Source organism: Malurus melanocephalus, unplaced genomic scaffold (genome assembly GCF_030028575.1).
Source record: "Malurus melanocephalus ecotype Western Australia unplaced genomic scaffold, MMel_1.1 scaffold_207, whole genome shotgun sequence".
NCBI classification, from domain to species: Eukaryota; Metazoa; Chordata; class Aves; order Passeriformes; family Maluridae; genus Malurus; species Malurus melanocephalus.
The window spans coordinates 12,684-31,633 of record NW_026623439.1 but is presented as its reverse complement, the minus strand read 5'-3'; the positions used below and the strand labels follow the sequence as shown (position 1 = coordinate 31,633).

The 18,950-nt window shown below is 50.4% G+C and overlaps 1 protein-coding gene across 1 annotated transcript in view; it reads right to left on the bottom strand.

The window, feature by feature from the left end:
• Positions 1-8,342, bottom strand: part of CDH23 (cadherin related 23) — a 101,036-nt gene extending 92,694 nt beyond the window's left edge. Inside the window, exons 1-3 of the mRNA XM_057373751.1 lie at positions 8,118-8,342; positions 5,526-5,654; positions 18-96 (exon numbers count right to left, since the gene is read on the bottom strand). Of these exons, the coding sequence (XP_057229734.1) occupies positions 18-96; positions 5,526-5,654; positions 8,118-8,342 (433 nt within the window). The remainder of the gene's footprint in view (positions 1-17; positions 97-5,525; positions 5,655-8,117) is intronic.
• Positions 8,343-18,950: the final 10,608 nt, after the last annotated feature.

Here is an 18,950-nt window from a genome sequence, read left to right as displayed (position 1 = left end):
TGTCCCCCAGGACTCACCTGAGACGATGGTGTAGCCGATGCCGCGGGGCCGTCCCTTGTCCTGGTCAATGGCCGTTATCATCCTCACAGTGGTGCCCTGGGGAGGGACAGGGGACAGGGGACAGGTGTCACAGCACTGTCATCATCTGACAAGGCACTGCACCCATCCCCACGGGCCAGGTGCTTAGGGATAACCCATCCTAGGACATGGCAGATGATAGAAAATCCCAGTGCCTGCCCTTGGGGCAGTCCAAACTCACTGCTCCTCACTCCCACTAACCTATCCTGGGATGCAGCTGGGAATGACCAGGGGAACATGTCCCCTAAGCAAAGCCCTGAGCAGGATGAGCTCCCTGTCCAGGAGGTTTGCAGCAAGGTGAGTGTCTGCAGGGATTGGGGAGAGCCTCACCAGACCCTGTCCCTGAGCTGCTCACCCCCTGCCCCCAGGAAAGTGTCTGAAGCAAGGGCAATGTCCTGAGCACCCATCAATGCTCAAGGAAGAAGGGGAAGGAAGAACTGAAGGTGCAGGTTTTGGAAAGCCAGGACAAGCCTCTTCACAGCCCCACCACTGGCAGGCAGTAGTGTGTGCTCCTCTGCCTCAGTGAYTTTCACTCTGCAGTCCCTCGAGAACCAAAGGCAGCAATTCCCATTCACCACGACCTTCGGTTTGGTCACTACCCCAGTTTGATCTACTGCTGCCTTCCCAATTCCAGCCTGTCCTCTTCTCCTACTGTGCTCCTGAAATGAGGCACCCCAAGCCATAAGGAAGGCTCACACTGACCATCAGCATCCAGCTGCAGAGATTTTAATTGAAACMCTTGAGAAGAAGGAGGAGAAGGAGGGTTGGACAGATGCTGAGAACCAGGGATTGCCCACAGGCAGGAGCCTCTGCAACTGCCAGCTCACCCACTGCATCCTCCATCCTGGCAGGACACGCTGTTCCTTATGGCCAGCAGAAAGAACCAAAAGGGCCCCCAAAACTGATACGAACAACATCAAAAGGCACCCAAAATCCTTGTTTAGCTCTTGAAATAAAAATATCCTGCTCCATAAGTCAACCTCCCCCGCCGCAGTGCAGCGAGCCCCTGTGAATACCAACACACGCACATGCCTGTAATTAATGTAGTGTGAAAAAATTTACAACTCAGCTGTTCTTGTTTTCATTGGCTTATTAACAGTGGRGAAAGCAGCACAAATTTTTAATTTTTTTTTTCTTCCCCTCGAAGGAAATGTCAGCACAGGCATTTGCATATCTAACGAGRGAGCAGAGCGGGTCGGCAGCCTCGTGCTCGCCCTGCAATCCATCACTTGAAGGCCAGAAGGAAAGCTGTGGCAGAAACATCACCATGGAAAGCAGGGACTTGCTGTCTTCCCTGGCTTCCAGATCTGTGTCCCCATGGACTCAGTGCTGCTGCTGGCTGTAAAAAAGACTCCCAGGGCCAGGCAGGCTGATCTCCGAGGGCATTTCAATGGACTCCTTAAGTAAATCCGTGTTATTAACCGAGAACATTAGCCATAAATCCCAGGTCACTGGCCTCTGAGCAGTGCTCGGCTGCTGAGGCTCAGCAGCTGCCCCGAGAGCCTCTAAATTACTGACAATAACTGTGCTTTCCCAAGGAGCATGGAGAGAGAAAATCCACTGGGGAAGCAGGGAAGGAGCAGGTGGGAAAGCTGAACAGGGAATGTGGAAAGGAGGGCAGAGAAGAGTGGAAGAGAAAAAAGGGTAGTGCATTCTGGTGCTCTGTCCCATCATGGTTTTGCTTATATTATCATGTATTATACCTTATACTATGCTATAAAATACAATATGTAATTGTATTGCACATTATGTATTGCATTATATATTATATTATACAYTATAGCACGATCAAACTTCATCCAAGCATTAATGGGACAAAAATGAGCCCCCTCCCCGCCCTGGCAAAGCAGGAGCTGCCCCATGGAAGGGGCAGGGAGGGAAGGAGGCACGGGGTGTGTCCCACATTTCACTCATCACCCATCACACAGCCCAGGAGCGCAGGGAATGGGAATTGTCTCCTGCAGAGGGAAGGGAGGGCCCCCACCATGGCTGGGGAATGGCAGTGGGCAGCTTTATCTGTGGGAGAGGTCCCTCCTGGAGTAGGGCTGGAGACAGAGATAAAGGGATGAGCGTGGATGTGGCAGCAGGGGAAGCTGGGGAGGGGCGGAGGGGGAATCTCATTCGGGTATCTCRGCAGCACGTGCCATGGAGATGCCCAGGGGAAAGAAATTATCCAGACATTTAATCCCAGGGAGGAAGGAGTGCTGGGAGAGACCGTTCTGAGGTTCACCCTGGCCTGGGCAGGGTTTTGGTGTTGGGGCTCCCCCTGTTCTCCCTGCAGCCCCCCTGTGTTTCCCCTCCCAGGGATGAGCCCCGCTGTGTTCAGGAAACACGTGCTGGAGCAGCGCTGAGCTGGATGCCATCTCCTGGAAACATGGCAAGAATTCTCCACATCCCATCTGGCTTCCATCCTTTCTGACAGGTCCTTCACAAGAATCTGACAACGTCCACAGATGCTCCTGGGGATGGATGATCCCTCCTGGAGCATCCACAATGTTCAGAAGCAACCCTGACCCTCCATGAACAACTGGCACAGGGTGGGRATAACATCCCTGTGGCAAGGACTGGCTTTGCAGGGAGGGAACCACACAGTGCTGGAGCCACACAGGGATGGCAGAGATTGTCCCATCACCAACCACATCTCAGCAATTCCCAGCTGCACCCCAACCCCATTCCTTTCACTGCAGCAGGGCAGACAACTGCACCGCTAAACTGGGGTGGGATGGGAGGGATCCTCCCACTGTCTCCAGCCAAAATCTGGCCAGGATCCACTCCCAGAAACCCCAGGCTGACTTCCAGCACCAACAGCTCTGCCCAGGGATCTGTGGCATGACCCTGCAGCTCTCAGAGACTCCCAAAAATTCCCGACTTTTCTCTTAAAACAATCACACCTCGCCTGCCTGCTGCAGACATGGAGAGAACAGAATAACTCTGCCCCTCCAGGGAGGGAGGAAGGAGGGTTAGAAAAGTAATAATCTGGGAAAGCCTGTTCTTAAAAAGAGGCGAAGAAAATAAAGAATGGCACATTATCCAAACAAAATCTGAGGGCTTTTTGAAGAGGGGCAGGGGTAAATCAATCCTTTTTTAATAAAACCCTGAGCTTTTAATAAAGTCTTCACACTGATGGGCTGGAAATATTGTAAGAAAGAATTAACTTGGAGCTATTGAGACTCTAGGGCAAAACCAGCACCGGTTCTACATTATTTCTTCAACTCRAGGAGTTCCTGAGGAGGAGGGGGATGGTGCTGGAGAATTAAAACTGCTTTAATGATGTTTGACATGTATCTGTGCTGTTCCACTGCCAGGGAATACACCACYTCCCTGGTCCATCCAGCACCAACCACGCCATCCCTGCGATGGCATCCAAAAAACCCTCTCAAGGGTGATGAAAAACACATCTTTGAGCTTTGCCACAGCTGCAGACACTCAGTGCTCGGGGAGAGACAACTGAGCCACGCTGGGATGATAAACAACGCTGAGAAAAATGATACAACACCTCCAGGGACGGCMGAGTCTCTTCCCGCTTTCTTCTGGGTGGCTTTTGTGCACCCAAAACRATTCTCAGCTACGCTCCCAGATCCMRGCCTGAGAGAAATAAGAGCTACAACTGCACATCTCTCCCCTTTCACGCCTCTCCACCCCTTTTTTTTMTTTTCCTCTTCTTCTCTTACAGGATTAGGGACTTGAAAGGCGGAACGGGGCCCAGTGTTTGCAGCAGGAGGAGGAAGAGGCACGGAGCGCTTCGGAAAGCTGCCATGGCACAAAAAAAAATCCCATTTCTCACTTCTTAATTCCAGTCAATTCCAGTCAAAGGGCTGATAGAGATCTTTTGCGGTAATTTGCTGCAGTTTATCCACTCTTTTCACCTTCTGTCGGCTCCGCGCTGACGGGCTGGCTGACACGCTGTTGCCCGAGTGAGGAAATTAAAATTTGATGCAATAATCCCAAATAAGAAGGATTTTATGAGGTAATGCACACACTTGAGATGAGGTATTCTCGCCTGATACATTGATAGGGGGACACGGACACGCTGTGCAGATAAAAGRAGGGAAGAGGGACGGGGAGGGGACGTGTGGAGCAGCAGCTCTGAGGATTTGGGACCGGGATGAGGCGCCTCGAGCACATTTTGACCTGCTGAGCCCAACTCCAGGGCAAACATCACCCAAAAATGCACTGCAGCCTCTTGGTTTGACCTGCAAGCCTGGTTTTGGATGGGAGCTGGCCAAGCCCAGACTCCCCACTCAAATTTGTGGTTATCAGTTTGATAACCAAGATGATCGCTCTACACACGGCTCCCCTCAKGGGGCAGGGCAGAGCTGATGAGGAGATTTCCACAAGGAGACAAAAAATGCACATAATTAATGTTTGGACTTGATCTTTGAGGTTTTYTCCAACCAAATGACCCTGTGTTAAACCCCAGGCTTGCCAAAGCAAACAACATCCTTGTTTCAGCCGTGGGATTTCTCCCAGGAAGGGTGGGAATTTGGGTCCAAAGAAGGGGGTGACACCCCTCAAAGCAGCCCCCACCTTCAGCAATCTTCCTTTTCACCCAGTGTCTGTGTAAGTCATGAAAAAGCTGGGTTTTTGGTCACCTCTGGGCCAGCAGACAAGTGATGTGCTGTGTCACCACGGGATTTGTGACAGAGCAACTCAGCCCTATCGACCCAGCGCTCTCCATGTCAGGGCTTTGCTCCRAAGTGAATAAAAAAAAGACATAATCTGAAGCTGAAGTTCCATCTTCCTCTGAACTGAGCCATCAGGCATTTGGGATCCAGAGCACCAGGGAAGTTATGGGATGCACTCRTGGTGTGGATGCCCACCATGCCATGATTTTAAGACAGAAAGTTTTCCCCTCCACACACAAAAACATTTCCCCGCAGACAAAGCGAGGGGATTCTGCAGAGAAGGGCTGGTGATCAGATTCAAGCCCTTGGTAGGAGCAGAGCAAACAGCTCCCAAAGCCCAAGCTGCCTTCCACGCTCCCTGACATCTGTGGGGGGGAAAAAAAAACCCCATCCCTGCCGTATTTGGAGACGTTTTTCCATAAACAGCGAGTTTGCTGACAAACCGAGTTTCGGAAGAACTGAAATGATTGGATCAATTTGGCAAAACCTGGGGGAAAAGACTCAAAGTGCTGAAATGGCTGATGATTCTGGCATTTTCAAAACTGCCTCATTTCAGGAACGTTTAGGCTTTTCCTTCACGTCCCCTATTGGAAATGGCATGCAGATAGAGCGTGGGGAGGAGACGGGGTGACTGTCTGCTCAGAACAACACGAAACCTTTTGCAGAATTGAACTAAAAACGCTCAGGGAAATATTTTATTTGGGGTCCAGGCTTCCTAAACCCCCTTGCTTAGGCTCCCTGTTTTAAAAAGGGACTGAATATTTTGGATCAGGCTGGAAATGTGCTGTTTCAGGAGGAAACCCCACAAAGAGCAGCCCTTACCGGAGGTGAGTTCTCATAGATGTTGGTGCTGTAGGGCAGGTTGATGAAGATGGGGTCCATGTCCTGCACGTCCGTGATGATGATTGCCARGTTGGCCAGGGTGGACAGGGGCTTGTTTTTATCTTGGTCCTTGAAAAAACAAAGGTCGGGGGAAGGAGGGAGAGAGGGAGAGAAAGGATTTCTATCAGCRAACCGGAATTATTCAGCAGCATTAAGTCTCTCGTGGTTGTGGCTGGGGCAGAATTTCTGAATAGAGGAGGTAATCATCTCTTTTTCAAGCTACCTGCTGGAATTATCGTCCACTGCACCTCCCTCCAAGCTGAAATACAAAATGCATTTCACTGCAGCATCAGCCCTTTCAAATGAAGCAAACACCAATTTAGTTTTCATCACATTTTGAGCGAAAATGCAGCAATGCTGTTCAACATCCACTTCCAAATGCAAATTCCCCCCTAATGCGGACACAGCCCGAGGTYCCTGTGCACGGTGTGTGTCTGCAGCCTCTCTCATCCCCACGGTGCTGATGCAGTTTGGGCTCCATCAGCTAGAAGAGGACAGACTTCAGAGCCCCTTCCAGTGCCTAAAGGGGCTCCAGGAGRGCTGGAGAGGGACTGGGGACAAGGGATGGAGGGACAGGACACAGGGAATGGCTTTAAAATAAAATAAGGCAGTGTTAGATGGGATATTGGGAAGGAATTCCCAGCTGTGAGGGTGGGCAGRCCCTGGCACAGGGTGCCCAGAGAAGCTGCGGCTGCTCCTGGATCCCTGTGAGTGTCCCAAGCCAGGTTGGATGGGGCTGGGAGCACCCTGGGACAGTGGTGGTTATCCCTGCCCATGGCAGGGGATTGGAATAAATGATCTCTACGTGTCCCTTCCCACTGGAGCCATTCCCTGATTCCATGCCCACCTCCCTCCCACCCCATCACATCCCACCAGGACGGAGCCTCGGGCTCTTTCCCAAGCAGGACCCTTCTCCAGCAGCCACTGCCACAGCTGTGGGCACTGCCACCAGGGGCTCTCCTGCTGGAGCCTGCTCTGGGGGTGCCYAGAAGTGACCCCAACACCCACAGCCCTCTGCTGAGGGCAGGAGCAGAGAGAGCACACAGAAATCGCTGCCTCCTCACCCCCAACCAGCCACTGTGACCAACAGAGGTTACCACACTCCCTCAGAGCAGCTCTGAGCAGAGACTGATTGCCACAAGATTAATGTTAATTTAAACTGTATCCGACAGCACAGCTGTACATTATCCTCTCAACMTGCAGGCCTCAGTGTCCATGGGTGGTGGAATGAGCTGGGCTTTATGATCCTTCCCAACACAAACCATGCTGTGGTTTCACAAAGTACCAGATACGCTCCCAATTTATCCTGGCTGGGATACGGGGTTAGGTGGAGCTGGATGGACCAAAGAAAGTCATATTTCCATCAGGAACTGTGCTTGATCCCACACTTTCCAACCTGCTAGGAAGTCCAATAACACATCCCAGGAAGGAGTGTCAGCCACAGAGAGAAGCAAACAATGGAGAAGAGAACAAACAGCTCTTCCCACTGGAGTATTAAAAGTAAAACGAGATGTGTTTCAAAAATAAAACAAAATAAACAAAAAAAAATTTAAAAAAAAAACCAAAAAACAAGCTTCTGGGGAAAACTCTACAGCCTGGAACACACAGGGCTCGGGCTGAAAGGTTGTGGTGTCAGCCCGTGGCCCTGGAGGCCGTGGGTGCCCAGGCTCAGCGCCGTGAAGAGCGAAGCACAGCCCTCTGTGCCCTCCTGACATTTGCGGCRCTGCATCCAGACAATGATCTTGATCAAATCACACGCTTCAAGAGCTGTAGCCAGCTGCCTGGAGGGGGCAGAGAGGGTCTGCCCCCCTCTCCTGAGCTGCTCAGATGCGTTGTAGGGCTGAATCTCACCTTCTTCTGCAGCATTTGAGGTGGGGAAGGAGCTCCTGCCTGTGTGCTGCCCCACGTTCTGCAGCTCTCTCCCGGCTGAACACCCACACTCGATTGGGGCATGAATTTGCCATGGTGGGCACATCTCCCACAGGTGATGGCATTGACTGTAATTAGGACCTTGGTTTCTCTTCTGCCTACCAAAATTTTAACTCTTGATATCTGAACCCAGTGATGAATCCACTTGTACTAAACCAGAGTGTAAAAGGAATGAGTCTGGGGGATTCAATAGACCAAAGACATTCTTTRCTCAGAGGGTGYTGAGGCACYGGCACAGGCTGCYMAGGGAAGCTRTAGATGTTGCTCCACCCCTGGAAGTGTCCAAGGCCAGGCTGGACAGGGCTTGGAGCACCATGGGATAGTGGAAGGCGCCCCTGCCCACAGCAGGAGGTTGGAAAGAGATGGCTTTAGGATGCTTAACCCAAACMATTTAATGATTCTGTGAGTGGTCAGTATGCCCTACACTGGCTTTCATCACCCAGGAGCTGATCCCCTACACCTGCAGAAACCCCTGACTCGTGTGAGATGCCATGGAGTGACCTGAAACCACCCAGTGCCTCGCTCAGCAGCAAATGCTGGATGTGCCCAAAGGGAGATTTGKCAGAGCAGGGCAGTAAAACCAAGCSCAGCCCACAGACTCACCGTGGCGTTCACCTGCAGCTGGTAGGCCTGGGTCACCTCGTAGTCCAGCTCCCGGGTGACCGTCACGATGCCACGGCCRCTGTCGATGGCGAAGAATTCGGAAGGGGGCTGGAAGGAGTAGAGCACGCTGCCCCCAGCACCCTGGTCYGGGTCTGTGGCGTTCACAATGAAAATTGGAGTGCCCACGGGGGTGTTCTGGTGACAAAAAACAAACATCAGCGACATGGTTGCACTATATTCCCTCCAAATACACATCAGCAATTTCCACTGCCCATCAGGAGGGATATCCAGAAACCCCACAACTCCAGTCCTCTGTTTCCAGGACACTTTTAAGTTACACAGCTGTTTTCTTTTATTACAACATTTTCTTTATTACAGCATTGCAGGGCCTATAATAGTTGTTACACACTTATAATAATAGTTATACAGCTGCGGTCAAGGTGGCACTCTATCATAAAACCTGATTTTCCCAGAACTTTCCACAAAAATTGCTCTCTTTGCTGGAACTTGTTTTCTGCCCAAAGGCGCTTTTGTTTTTGATGCCGATCCCCTCGCCGTTTTCACCAGAAAGCATTAAATATAGGCAGAGCTCAAAAAAAAACCAGGGAAAAAATTAAATAAAGCATTAAATGCAACATGGAACTTAACGTAAAAGTCAAAGTTGTAGTTTCCACAGCAACTACAACCTGGCCCGATTAACGCAGGCATGAACAGTTCCATCGTCATAAATCTGGAACTAATCTACATGCATAAAATATGCAGCTGAGTGCACAAAATCAGCAATGGCAAGTGCAGTTTGGCACTTCTTATTGTTTAACTTCGCAGCGGGGAGAACAATTATCCATTTTTGGTGGAACAGCTGCATGTTCCTATGCAAATCTTAAAATGCATATTCTTGTCTCTCCCCCTAAAGGCACGAGCATGGGCTGCCAGCAGAAAGGCTCCAGGTACACACTGATCACCGTCCCTCTGCTTGGGACACCATCAAAGGGGTGGAAAAAGGGTTAAACCTCGGAAGGGGACTCAGAAAAGGTCAAAAGTGAGACCTGGTTGTGGCCAGCTGAGATAATTTGGATTATTCCTGCAAAACTCTTCCCCAGATCTCTGTGTTTTATTCTTAAATTCTTATTCTTAATTATTTTTTCTTTTATTCCTTTCATATGAAATTATTCGTCCTCAGCTTTTGGAGAACAATCATGAAATGATGGCAGGATGGAAGGGTGGCTTTAGATGAGCTTAGAAGWTGGGGCACAGCTTCCAAGAAAACCCTTGGCCAAAGCTGAGCAAAAACCTGAGCCGTTTTCAGGTTTTTTGGGAAGCACAAACTGGGCCTTTTTCAGTTTTTTTTGAGTCACAAACTGAGCTGTTTTCAGGGGTTTTTTTGGGAACCACAAACTGAGCCGTTTTCAGGTTTTTTGAGAGCCACAGACTGAACCTTTTTCAGGTTTTTTGGGAAGCACAAACTGGGCCTTTTTCGGGTTTTTTTGAGTCACAAACTGAGCCGTTTTCGGGTTTTTTTGAGAGCCACAAACTGAGCCATTTTTCAGTTTTTTGGGGAGCCACAAACTGAGCTTTTTTCAAGTTTTTAGGAACCACAAACTGAGCTGATTTCAGGTTTTTTGGGAACCACAAACTGAGCTGTTTTCAGGTTTTTTGGGAGCCACAGGGCTGGCAGGGAACCAGTGTCACTTGTACCGAGGCGCCAGAGGTTGCAACTCCTGCTTGGGTTTTTCATTTCCTTTCTTTTTTTCTTTTTTTTTTTTTTTTTTTTTCCCTTCTCTAAATCAAACTGGTCTAGAAAGCCTCGAAGGGCACGGCCTGAGGATTATTTTTTAAAGCACCTTCAGGTTTTTCGGTGATCAGCAGTCACAAAAGCATAAAAGATACAGCCAGAAGGGACCTCAGAAGGGAAACCTGTCCCTGTGCTCCCCCTAAATCATTCCCATCCTTAGAGCCTTCCAGCCATGGAGACACCACATCCTCCCCAGCCYATCTGCCCTGGAATTTTGCTGCCCTTTGCCTTGCAGCTGCTCATTTTTGGGAATGCTTAACCCAGCCCTGCCCTGCTGTTGTGTAAATCTGTGACTTTGTGCCCTAACTCAGCACCTCAATCCTGTTTAAACAGCTCAGGGAGCAGGATTTTGTGAGATGGGGGGTGTGCTGTGTGGAGAAGCCCTTCCTGTGGGGCTGTGCTGGGTGTTTGCTGTCCCAGCACTCCCAAAATATCTCAGACAGGACCAGAGCGTGTCCCCAACCCGTCTTTTGGGCCACTTGCCTTGCCCAAGTCATTGCCACTGGGAGCAGCTCCAGAGCATCCCACAGCCCTCCCCTCGCTGCTGCCAGGGCATTGCTCCCTCCACCACCTCACTCCACATGCTCCAGCACCTCGAATTCCTTCCCAGAGCCACCGGGGTACCGATATCACCACACAGAGCATCACAAATCAACCATTAACGGGGGGAGAGGCAGAGCGAGAGGAGATCGGGGTTGCACTGAAGGGTCTGGGCTATCCCACCCCAGSAATAATAATATTCACAAGGATAAAGCTGGCCTTGATGAGTGTGTTTCCTCCTCTTTTTAAGTGCCCCCAGCCACTGCTTTTAACATGCAAATCCGCTCTGGTCACCCGTGATTACAGGGCTGCTCTCTCTCTGGGCTGGGAAGAGGAGAGCTTGATTTCCCCCGCATTGTCCTCCACACAATAGCCCCAAAGCAGGCTTTGAAGGGAGTTCATCTCCTCGTCCTTCCAAAGGAGAAGCTGCCTGGAGGGGACACGGAGGTCACCGGCTTTGGTGCTTGCCCCTGCAAACACCACCGGGAGATTTCCACGGCTTTATCCTTGATTTTTCCAGCTTTGCTCACCAGCTCCCTTCCTTGGCCAGGACTGCAAGAGCCCTACAAGCAGAGGAGAAGTTCTGGACAAAGATCCGACCCTGGGAATCAGTCATGGGCATCAGCACCAAAGCATCTGAGGGGCTGTGAGAGACCCCAGGGCCGGATCGTGAGCAAAGAAGGGCTCGAGTGAATTTAGGAGGGGAACAGAAGGGCTTTCAGGAGGAAGCAGAACAGATGMAGATTGGGAAATAAATCACTGATTCTGCCCCAAAATGCACGGGTCAATGTGAATATTTCACCACCACACACCCTCATTCCCAAAAGCACACAGGTGTAAGGATGCAGACCCATAAGGTAAAGCATCTTCCACAGCTCAGATTAAGGCAAAAGAAAAAAAAAAAATTCGCCCAAACCAGCAAAACCAGCTGTGGGGTGCAGACATCCCATGCCAAAAGTCCTCCTATGAAAAAAGGTCTTATCAGTGCTCATGCCCAGGCAGGCACAGTCAGGACCGAGAGGAATTTCAGGCCATCTGCCTTAAAAAGCATAAAAAGTATGTCTTTAAAATCCTCTTGCCATTTTTGGGTCAAACAGGCTCAAGCTATTCCTCAGCAGGAAGCTGACGTCTTTATTTCTCAAAAGCTGCGGCCCATCGTCTGAACAATGAAGCAAAACATCTGGATAAACAGAGGAGCCTGGGGCTGCTGTTTGAGGGTAAACACCGAGCAGAGGACACAGCCCAGGGAGATGCCTTTGGAAAGCCCCGTGCTGGACTGCATTTCTGCTTTTTCAGCGTTTGGGTCATTTACAGGGCTCTTCTGCACATTAACAAAGACAAATTGTGGCGGTGCTTCTCTTGCCAACAGGCAAAAATAACAAATCCTGTCCTTTTTTGGGCGCTCGTGGTGAACAGGTGAGCTTTCCGCACCAGCCGCCAAACTCTGTCATTTTTTTTAAAGCTTTCTCCTCTCTCCGGCAGCCCGAGACGAGGCTTCATTCACCACGGAAAAAAGAACTGGTGACAAAACTGTGTCACGTCACTAAATCTTTGTTACAACGCCAGCAGATGTGAGATTAAAAATAAACATGCAGGCAGATGCCGCCTGTTGGGGRGAGGAGGAGGAGGAGGGCAAACGGGAGCGGGACCTGCTCCCAACCTGTCTCCAGCACCCCATCCTTCATCTGGCAGCTCCAGCATCCAGGACCCCCCCTTGAGCAGCTCCAGGAATTAAAGAGTGTTAAACAATGAGGCTGTTTTGCAATAAATGAATAAGAAAGGTTCAAACTTTTAAAAATATACCTATAAAAATAACCCTRTAAAAATAAAGTACAGGAAGAAGCTTGGGGCTTCCAGAAAGAAATGCTGGRTGGTAATGTAAGAGCCCCAAACTCTTATGGGGTCCAGAAAGAAACACTGCATTGCAATGTAAGAGTCCCAAACTCTTGGGGGAGTCCAAAAAGAAATACTGGATGGGAAGGGAAAAGCCCCAAACTCTTACAGGGTACAGAAAGAAATACTGGATGGGAAGGGAAGAGCCCCAAACTCTTATAGGATACAGAAAGAAATATTGGATGGGAATGTAAGAGCCTCAAACTCTTATTGGGTGCAGAAAGAAATATTGGATAGGAATGTAAGAGCCCCAAACTCGAATCATAAGGAGACTGCTCTGTTCCAGTGGATCCCCAGCAGCAAGGGCAAGTTTGTACCAAAATAAGGAATAAACAACCCCCAAATCCCTGTTCAAACATGGAAGGATGGTCTTCTTGGCATTTAAACTTCTTGATTTTTTTTTTTTTAGACCATTGGCAGTTATGGTGGGTTTTGGGTTTTTTGCGTTTAACTAGATTAAGTTTTTTGTTTCGTGGTTAATCGGCTTTGCATTTGTCAATTTTTTTTAACAGCATATCTTGCTGGTTTTAAATTAGTTACACTTCTTTATTTTTTGAAGTTATCCACCTGGTGAGTTTTTGCTTACTCAAGCATTAAGCAACTAGTCAACAACATTTGGCTATTACGTTGTATAAAAAGTTATAATTCAAATTATATATATAGATATAAAATAAAAACCATAGTTYAAGTTATATGAGTATTAAAACGTTGCCCTCTCTGGGGTCACAATGTGAGCACTCTGGGACAGTGGAAGCTGTCCTGCCCATGGCAGGAGTTGGAATTGGGTGGACTTYAAGGTCCCTTCCAACCCAACCCACTCCATGGTGTGTCCTACCATGGCCACAGCTGAACACGAGGGACACCTGAAAAAAGCCAGAGCATCATCTCCTCTTCTMGGCCACCAAATGTTCCCCTAAGGCTGTGCCAGGGGAGGTTTGGATYGAATAGAAGGAAGAATTTCTGTTTGCAAAGGATTGTCCAGCACTGGCACAGACTGCCCAAGGAAGTGGTRGAGTCTGTGTCCCTGGAGGGATTTAAAAAATGCATGCATGTGGTACTTGGACTGGGTTAAGGGTTCAAGCTGTTGATCTCAGAGGTCCTTTCCAACCCAAATGAGTCCTGTGAAGGGGCTCTCACACAGGGCCAACAGGAAAAGGCTGTTTGCAGAAAACCCAACACCCATACCCCGTCCTGTGGCCCATGGCCCCTGATCCCACAGCATGAAGTGCCTGTGTCTGCGAGGCTGCTCACCCTGCTCAGGGAGCAGATTTGCACAGAGCCTCTGAGAGTTCCCCAGCACAGCAAACCCATTTCACAGGCCAYGGGCCACCACCCTCAACCCATTTCACAGGCCACRGGCCACCACCCTCCTGCCCGTGCCTTGATCCATCAGTCTCGTCCAGCTGGCCTGACACCCTGTGGGCAAAGGGCTGAGAGGGGCAATACAGAGCGCTGGCTTTTCACAGTAACATCAGAGGCAGAGACAAGCAAAGGTGGGAGATGAAGCTGAGGGGATCTGGGAGCTCCTTTTCCAGATAATCCCTGCAAAGCATCCACTTTTCCAAGACACAGAGTGAGCGGCTCTGTGAGCTGTTAAACCATGCCAGCCTCCTGACACCAGAAACATCTATCTGGGTTTATCTGGGGCTCCAGGCCAGCTCCCCCTTCCCAGTGGCTGCCCATGTAGAGGACGTCCATCTGACCTGCCGGGGCAAAGTCACCCGGCAGAMGCTGTTGGGGATGATTAGGATGCCGACGCACGCCGGAGCCGCGCGAATAATGTGGAAAAACGGCAGGCAATCTGGCCGAGCAGCTGTCGGAAGGTCGGGGAGATGAGGCGGYGCAAACGGACCGGGGGGCACAAGGGCTGGAGCAGCAGGCAGCTCTCAGCTCCTCACTGGAACAGCCTCACCAGCCCCGCTCCGGGTCCCGCTTCCCCCTTCCCAATGCCCCCATTCCAAGCTGACCGCTCCCATCGGGAGATGCTCCGCTCCTCGCGCTGCTCTTACGGCTCAGGTCAACCTATTACTCTTAAATCATGCCCTGCCGCTGCTCCTGGCCGCTCTTTTCCCCTGTCCCTGCCTCTGCACGGCRCTCGGCTAAAAGCCGGCTCGGACATCGCTGCGCTCCGGGCAAAGCCGCCGATCCCGAACCACTGCGGGCGGGGAGGAGGGCTCAGGGGTGAAGGCAAGGGACAGAGCTGACATGGATTCCGAGTATTCTCCTGGGAATACAGCTGGGACCCCGCCTCCCTCATCCTCTGGACGGATTTAAGTCACCTATTCCCGCCTAGGTCTCAGCTGCTGCAGGGAATAACTGCAGAGGCAGAGCCACAGCGAGTGCCAGCCCCGCTCGCAGACCCCGCCGAGAGGAAGGGACCAACCCCGTGTTTTGGTTCCTGTCCCCACACTTCATCCCGGGAGCGATCCGGCTGCCAGGCTGGGTCCCTCGCCAGCTCCGAATGCTCGAAAAAGGGTGTGCGCAGACTTCCAATTCCCCTGGTCTTAATTACACTTTTAATTACGTTTATTAATTGCATTACTGCTCGTCCGAGCCAGGCAATTTCCAATTTCGAAGTTTGATTGTAAAACCTGATAATTTCCCTTTTCACTATTTTTTTTTCTCTTTTTTTTGGGTGGAAACCCACCCCACCTTTCAATCAGCTCTCATTAATATGTACCTCTTGTTGCTATCCCCACCAAGTGACCTCCCTCATTATCGGGTGACACTGGCAAACGGCCACAGCAGAGCTGTAATTCAATTGAGGGGCTTTTGAAAACACCATAAACACAGCTGGAATGGATGCTTTATGGGAGCTGGAGAGGAATGAGCTGCAGGATAACCACACTCGGAGCTGAGAGCACTCGTTGGCAGCAGACGCAACCCAACCCAACGTGTGGCACTGGAGGAAGGGACATCACAACCACCCGGCCCAAGGGTAGGACAGTGGCACTCAGCAGGCAGAGGACAAACAGCCACACCGGGCTGAGAATGCTCTGGTATCCCCTGGGACAAACCAGCTCGCTTTTTCCAGCCCAGAGATTCCTGGTTTCCCAGCAGAGATAGCCCTGCCTTTGCCAATGTGGTGGCTGATGCATGGAAGGGCATCCCCGAGAGCTGGGGCTCCTGGTGGCACCTGTCACTTCTGCAGCACAAGGACAGAGGGGACAGGAATCATGGAATCCTAAAATGGTTTGGGGGAAGGGTAGGGAGGGATCTTGGGGATCATCTGCTTCCAGCTGGCAAAATCCAGCAGCTTCCTGCTGGTTTGGGGTGGGCAGAAGGAAAGGATCACCTCTTCACTACCTCAGCATCCATGGCCAGATTTCATCAGAAAAGCCACTTTTCTCTCCCACTCTGCATCCCCAGCCCCCAAGGAGCAGGCAGGGCCRGGGCAAGGGCTGGGAGACAGCCTGTGCTTCCCTCCCTGGCTGCTGGCAGGTCAGCCCCAGGTTTGGAGACAGCAGATGGGAAGCCAAGATGGTCTAAGGAGACATTTGAAAGTCAGGCACRAGCGCCAAGAATGTGAAAAGCTGTCAGTCAGAGAGCCCCTGGCTTTGGCAGCACGGCTTTTCTCCTGCTGGTGTGATTTTCCTGCTGGAAAAGGGCGTTTGGAGCCATCTCCCCCTCCGCAAGGGCACCCACGGCAGATGGCCCAGCCCTGCTTTGGCTCTGGTTCTCCTGGTGACAGCGGGTGTGCATCGGGTGGATCCAGGTGGCCACAGTCAAGATCTGCACTCCTGCAGTGGCTGCTCTCATTTAGGGAAGCAAAGGCAGCCTTGACCTGCAGGATCCACAGGGATTTTCCAACATCTCTCCCCTCAATACTGAAATTCAGTCACAAAGCCAAACCAGCAGAGCGTTTCCTGCTACCATTGTGGGGTGAGAGAAGAAATCCCTTTTCCAATTCCTTCTTGGGGCGATGCCACAAACCARACAGATCCGATTTTCTGAATATTGTTTGAATACTTTTTGAATATCCCCCTTTTTTTTTTTTTACAGTTGCCACCAACTTTCACTTTCTGGCACCCTGTGGCAGCCCGTCAGTGRCGCTTGGGATGGCAAATGACTTCCATTAAGGCAGAGCACTCACACAATGCATCACAAATGAAACCCTAATGACACGACACCGCTCCCACTTGATATTAATTGGGTGCCACTTCCTTTTAATGGTACATTAATTAATGCGGGATATCAGCGGAAGTCCACGACACCCCCATTAATACAAATGAATTCATTATCGGCGGCGTTGCTACGAGAAATGACAAATAAATCTGTAACAGTGGGGTACTCCAAACAATGGCCACGAATCATTAGGTAGGGTCTTCATTTATACAACATACTGCAAGTACATATGTGAAACCTATGGATGCTCATCCAGCCCCATGTCCCTCTCCATGCCTCCTCCCTGGCTCTCAAGCTGTCCTGAGCCACTTTGGAGGGCCACCAGGCTGGCCAGGGACAACTGGGAYTTTTTTTGTCACCTCTTGCTGCCTCCTCTTATCCCAGCACTTTTCACTGTCCCCTTCTCTCGAATCTTCAAAAGACCCTCTGATCCAGCACAGGCAATCCTGGAAAGAGGATCACCTTTCCTCCCTCCATCTCTTGCATTCCTGTTTCAGCCAGGCAGAAAGAAACCACCTTATTTATTATAATTTATGCTTTTTCACCTTATTTATTTATTTTACTGCTTATTCATATATATATATATATATATGAATATATATATATATATCCTCTGTTCTGCAGAGAAGCTCAAAGCACCTTTCCCAGCACAGAACAGCTGGCCTCTGACCACAGGAGGAGACAGCAACACATCCTCAGAAAAGTAAGGAAAAAAACCCACGCCTCCCTCTGGAATCTGGGATTTGTAAGCCCCAAAGATCCATCGGAAAGAGACTCCAGGAAAAGCCTCAGCAGCAGCCTGGGAGCAAACACAAATCCATATAGCCGTGCTGATTCAAGAAATACTTCCCTGTCTCCCCGTGGATGGCTTCATTACTGGAGGAGGGATCGATACGGGTTCAGCCGGGGTCTCCTCCTCGGGCTGTGCTCGTGCTGAGCCGGCAAACATCGGAGCCACAGCTCAGGCATTGCTCTCCTATGTGAGGGGACACCCCAATTTCCTGCTTCCCACTGCCCCTGGGGTGCTCACAGGCAGAGAGAGAGGACAGCYTTTTGAAATATAATATTTGGAGGCTGACTCGCCCTTGAACTGCAGGAAAAGCCAGGCTGAGTTAATTAGACACCTCATAAAGACAGCGAAGCCAGAGAAGGGAGAAACAGGAAGAAAAGCACCATGTTCATCTTTAAATTAAAAGAGCAGAGGTTTAGATTCGATGTCAGAAAAWGRTTCTTTACTCAGAGGRTGGGCAGGCCCYRGCACAGGGTGCCCAGAGAAGCTGTGGCTGCCCCTGGWTCCCTGGAARKGTCCAAGYCCAGGCTGGACATGGCTTGGGACACCATGGGACAGTGGAAGGTGTCCAAGCACACCGGGAAGTCACATCAGGAGAGGGGTCAAAGCAATCAACTGGTGACACTGGTCGTGTCGAGCAGATTTTAAAAATAATTTAAATKGTTTTTAAAAAGACCTGGTGTTTTGGGGTTTGTTTTGAAATGGACCCCAGACTCTGAGTGCCCCAGGAGAATCACAAGAAATGAGGCAAGGGGGTCCTACATCCTCACCACAGTATTTTCTGCAGGGAAAATCCACCAGAAAAAGGCTTARAATTCCAGCAAGGGATCTCTGTGTTAGAGAGCAGGAAACAGGTGGGAAAGGAGAAAGAGAGAGAAAACAGAAAGGAGAAAAAAACCCACTGCGTTTTTAACCTAAATAACCCCTTTTCTAGAAACAGAGGGACAATTCCCTCTCCCCTCTCCTGGTTCATCAGCAGAGGAGACCCCAGCTCTGCCAGGTGCAAGGAGTTAACGTGGCTTAACCCCTTGGCCTGACCTGAGGGGGCAAAAAGAACCCCAAACCCACACAGACACAAACCCTATAACCCCAGCAAAGCCTTCCTTGCTGAAACCACCCCCTCTGAGGCACTGCCTGCAGTCCCAGCCTGTTCCCAGGAGCTGACATTGCCCCTGGGCAGGGAAAAACCAACCCTGTGCCCCCCTGCCATGGCCCTGCTCCCCTCCCCGAGCTGATTGGAAAAGCTCATCCTTCTGCTGATTGCAGCTGATGGTCCTGCCTGGGTTTTGCCCTTCCACACCAGACCCTCAATTATCAAGGGTCTGGTTTTTATAAAAGGTTTGGGTTTTTTGACTGTTTTTAGGTGGGTTGGTTTTATTTTTTTTTCCAGTTCATCTAGCAAGTTTATTTTTTGCTTGGGCTCTTTCCCTGCCCTGTCTGGAAGTGCTGATGGATTTTGGGGCTTGCCAGAATCCAGCAAAACCGGGCTCGCTGAGTGGTATTAACTCCTAACCCCCGTGTAAAAATAGCTGCAATAAAGCAGRGTGAATAATATCAGCTTCACCTAATGTAACTTTGATTAAAAAGTGCTGCCCTTTTCATCACTCCCGTGTGGTAACTCTGGAGAAATGTCCTTCCCGAGGGATGGAAAGCCCAGGAAGGTCTGGGGAGGTAGCAATCAGTACCATAGAGA